Source organism: Nematolebias whitei, unplaced genomic scaffold (assembly GCF_014905685.2).
Source record: "Nematolebias whitei isolate Nwh7 unplaced genomic scaffold, NemWhi1 Nwh_scaf_636, whole genome shotgun sequence".
NCBI lineage: Eukaryota > Metazoa > Chordata > Actinopteri > Cyprinodontiformes > Rivulidae > Nematolebias > Nematolebias whitei.
Window position 1 is genome coordinate 3173 of NW_023619181.1, and position 4923 is coordinate 8095.

The 4923-nt window shown below is 48.3% G+C and overlaps 1 protein-coding gene across 1 annotated transcript; it reads left to right on the forward strand.

Moving 5' to 3' along the window:
* The first annotated feature begins 228 nt into the window (after positions 1 to 228).
* On the forward strand, positions 229 to 1098 carry LOC119429354 (trace amine-associated receptor 1-like). The gene is made up of 2 exons (XM_037696999.1): positions 229 to 442; positions 515 to 1098. The coding sequence occupies exons 1-2, from the start codon at positions 229 to 231 to the stop codon at positions 1096 to 1098; spliced, it is 798 nt and encodes a 265-aa protein (XP_037552927.1).
* The last annotated feature ends 3825 nt before the right edge of the window (positions 1099 to 4923 follow it).

Genomic DNA, 4923 nt, shown 5'->3' on the forward strand with positions numbered 1-4923 from the left:
ACTTAATCTGTATGTTGTCTATCTGGAAAACATATATATTTATTATAGATATATATGTATTTTCTTTCAAGTGCTGTTTGTTTCTAACATGAATTACATCTATTTTATGTCATTATGAAAACAGAATTTAATTTAAATGTGACTGATGTTGTGACTTACACACACCCTTGCTATAAGATTGATCATTTCAGTTACAAGTTTACCACAACGCCTTCAGCTGTATGCGTGATGTTATATTGTTTTCTTATCCTTTTGTCTCTTACCACAATATGTGGAAACCTCCTTGTAATAATTTCTGTGTTTTACTTCAAACAGCTCCACACTCCTACTAACTTCCTCATTCTGTCTTTGGCTGTGGCTGACCTGCTTGTGGGGATCATAGTATTTCCTTTAAGCATGGCATTTTCCCTCAGCTCTTGTATGAATCAAGAAGGTTTATTTTGTAAGGTACGAGACAGCTTTGATATATTATTTAGCACATGTTCTATTTTGCACTTATGTTGTATTTCTATTGACAGATACTATGCAGTTTGTCATCCATTGACATATAAATCTAAAATCAGCCGTCATGTTGTTGTTGTCATGATTGCTGTAAGTTGGATTGTTTCTGCGCTTATTGCAATTGCTGTGATGACACCAAGACTAGAAGAACAATGTCAGGAAGAATGTTTTGTTGATGTTTTCATAGCAAACGCAGTTGGGTCCATTTTATCATTTTATCTTCCAGTTTTAATAATGCTGTGTATCTACCTAAAGATTTTTCTTGTTGCACAGAGACAGGCACGAAGCATCCAAAGTAAAATGAAATGTGGAGTAACTGTCAGTAAGCTGGAGAGAAAGGCTACCAAGACTCTGGCTACTGTTCTAGGAGTGTTTCTTTTTTGTTGGACTCCTTTCTTTCTTTGTATCAGTTTTCAGCCTTTTATAAAATATTTAATAGTTCCTGCAGTTGAAACACTTAACTGGGTAGCCTTGACAAACTCAACAATAAATCCATTAATTTATGCTTTATTTTATAGCTGGTTCAGATCAGCCTTTAAGATTATTATATCTGGAAAAATATTACATTCTGACTTTGCTTGCACAAAGCTGAATTAATTTACCCTTTCAGGTGAAGGAATTTAGTTTTGAGTTTAAATTAATATATCATATAATGACAATAAAACTATGCATTTTGAATAAACATTTTGATTTATTAGATTAGATTTTTTTTAAAGAAGGGCAGTTTATCTAACAAAGTCAGGTCCTATGGATGAATTAAAAAAAAACTTGTTGAAACATTTCATCTTTAATTAAAAGACTTTGTCAGTCTGGGGAGTTGCAATAAACTCAGTCTAATAAATAACCCCTTCTCATAATGGATCAACCAGTTTGTTGCTGACAGCCAAAAGCAGCTGTTCACATGACAACGGAGGACCATCAGCCTAACAACCAATCGTTAATGCCCTGATGGCCGCTTGCTATTCACAGAGGACTGAGTGATGAAATAACATCATTGTAAGAAGGTGACAATTAGACATGGAGGCCTCTGCCCCTGTTTAATGATGGGCGGTTTCTATTCACAAAGATGGCTTCCTTCACTCCTCTTTCAAACCAACGTTCCTCTCAATCAAGGATGTGAACATCTTCATCCCTGAAAGAGTGTCTGCTGGCTTGTAGATGAGTGTAAACTGCAGTTCTATGTCGTATAAGCTTCGCCCTTTAAGGCCTTCGCTTTAGTGGTTTATCCCGTTATGCAGAGCATAAGCACTGAAAAAATTAGTCCACGCCCACCTGCTGTGTGGGCCCCACCCGGTCCGTATAAATTACGTTAAGAGCGGGAAATCGGCTCCCCATTTTTTCTTCAGCGAGCTAATATAGCACTGTCAGAAGAACAAAGAAGATAAATTGTGTAAATGACCAACCTTTGTGAAGGATGCTTGGCCCGGCAGTCGACCTCCGGTCGTCCGGTGAGTTTTCCTCCCCGAGGAGAAGATGACAGCAGTCTTATTCCAAGGTAAGCGTCGGGGAACATTTCCCAGTGACAGGTCACTACACGCTGGACAACGCCATCTTGTGTTTTTTCCTCTTATCGCCGACCCTCGGGGCGAACCGGATGGTCCCCCCGGGGCAAGGTGTGCTCAGCTGCAGCCCCCGCTGCTCATTCCCTCCTGGGGAGCGTAGTGTAGGTGGAGGGGGGCTGAGTGAATGCTCACCCCATCCCACCTCGTTTCGCATTGGCGATCACACCGCTCCCGGCCGACAGCGCCCTCAGGGGTTGCCCGGCGGAACCCGGGAGGAGGCTGACATGAAGGGACCCCTTTTTTCTACGTCCCTCGCCTTTTCCCGCCAGTTCGGATGATCGGCGGAAAGGTTGTTTTTCACCGACGTGTTTCCAGGCAGCCGCAGTTAGCAACAACGTGCGCTGCTAGCATATAGCATGTCCAAGGGACTGAAGGCCGCAGACCTGCCTTGGAGACAAGAACTCCCTCTGTAAGGCAACTGACGCTATTCCTCGGTCCCCCCCCCTGGAGCCAAGCCTCGCGGAAGCTTCCGGAGCGAAGCTGCCCAGGTCGGAGCAGCGTCCCGTCCTTCCGGAGGAACCAGACGGCGACTAAAGCTCTCCAATCGAGCCCACCGACGTGTTTTTCAGGCAGCGGCAGTTAGCAACAACGTGCGCTGCTAGCAGTTAGCATGTCGAAAAGGCTGGAGGCCTCAGACCTGCCGGAGGAGACAAAGAGCTCCCTGTGTAATCGGCAGACGCCATCCTCAACATGTGCGCCGCTTCCACGGGTTGCCTGTCGAGGATTTGCAGCGTGGATGACGGTAATCCAACGTTCCATCTGGCTCCGTCACTCTCCATTGCTGCCGGAAAAGCTGCACAAAGACCTGATGGAGGGCCCCATCTCATCGGACGCGCTGTTCGGAAGCAGCTTGACGTCCATGCTGGCGAATTCGAAGCAGTCGGAGGAGACGTCGGAAGCTGTACGCCATCTCATCAAGCCGCGCGGCTCATCCCGTCCCCCAGCCCGCTGGAGGGATCGTCGAGAGCAGAGGCAGAAACATCGACGCTCCACGGCAGCAGCAGCTTCGTCTAGCCCAGCTCCACCACCAGCCCCGCCCGCCAGAGACCACCCCTCCTCAGTCCGGCAGCCTGCACTTCAGTGTTTTCCCCAGAGATCGCCTGCAGACGGCGCTCGGAGCAAACAAACCGCAGGGCTCACGGGGAAGAAGTTTTAAGAAATGACGGTCTGCGGAGGATGTGTGTATAAATGACACAGGAATTGAATAAATGATTTTCAAAGATCAAAATGCCTGTTTTTTAGCCAGTCTGTAAGCTCGGATGAGCTCACAGCCGCTACACACACATCCTCCACTCATAAAAGAGCCGGTGTCCTTAAATAAAGGTTTTTTAAAATCCACCGCCGCTCCTTCACATGCCCAGACGCTCACGTGACACCACGGTAAGCGAAATAACTTGTTGTCAATCAGACCCGCACGATCACCACCCAACGGTGTTAACGCGCACCCGAGCGAGGCAAGCAGCCTCCATCCAAACGGCGCTGTGTCGATGATGCACGCACAGCTGCCCGGCGCTCACCGGCCCACATCGGGATAAATGTGGGACCGCAGGCCGGGTCCGGTGGAGGTCCCCGCTCTCAGCGAAAACAACACACGCCTCTCCTGAATGAACGCGAGTGGCCGTCATCCACCGTCTCAGCGATCGGCAGCTCACGGCGGCATAAGCGTGAGACAGCTGAATGAATCCAATGACGGGCCCCGCCCTCAGCGAGAGCGGCGCACGTCCCTCCAGAGGAAACGTGCGCTCCCGCGAGGCTCACAACCTTCACTTCGACAGCACGGCGTTGATGACGTCACGCCCTCCACCTCTCAACGTTCGCACAGCGACGTTAAACGTGCAGCTTCTCGACGTCATCAGCTGTCACACGCTTCGCCTCAGCACACACCGCCCCGCCCGGACATGAAGGTTGGTCTGCGATCCAGACACAGCGCACGGGCGCGCGCAGAACAGCCCTTTCGAGGAAGCCTCGCCTTGGGTCACGCGGAAAACATTTCCGCGACGCATGACGGCGGTCGAGGCGGAGTTTTGGATGACATCCGTTCAAAACACGACACATCATTTAAACGTACGTCCACTCCACGAACGTCACGCAGAGTGGTTAAAAACATGCTCACCGGACAGATGGATGGACAGAGTGTTATGCAAGGGTTACACGCTGCAGTTTGCAACCCGACCCCCTCCGTTCGGAGGAGTTATAGAGACGGTCCTGTCATCACCAGACCAAGTCTCAGCCTTAAATGCAGAAGTCCAAGAGCTTCTGATAAAAAGTGTAATCTCAAGAGTTCCCAACGAGGAGGAAAACACAGGGTTTTACTCACGCTACTTCCTGGTCCCCAAAAAGACCAGAGGGATGAGACCGATTCTGGATCTGTCGGCTTTCAACAAAGCGATCATGAACAGACCGTTTCACATGTTGACAAACAGACAGCTGTTGGACAACATCCAGAAAAACGACTGGTTTGTCTCCATCGATTTAAAAGATGCTTATTTTCACATACCGATCATCCCAAAACACAGAAAATTTCTGCGTTTCGCCTTTCAGGGGATGAAGTATCAATACAACAGGCTGCCTTTTCGGGTATTCCCTCGTGCCTCGTACGTTCTCAAAGTGTGTGGAGACAGTCCTGCATCCACTGTACAGAGCAGGGATGAGAAGTTTGTTTTACCTGAACAACCTGCTGCTCCTGTCTCACTCCAGACAGGAAGCATTGATACAGGCTCAGGTGTTAGCATCACACCTGCTAAATCTAGGCTTCGCCATAAACTGGAAGAAGAGCTCGATTTTCCCGGCCCAGACAATTGTTTATCTGGGAGTGGTATTAAACTCAATTACCATGACGGCTCGTTTATCACAAACAAGA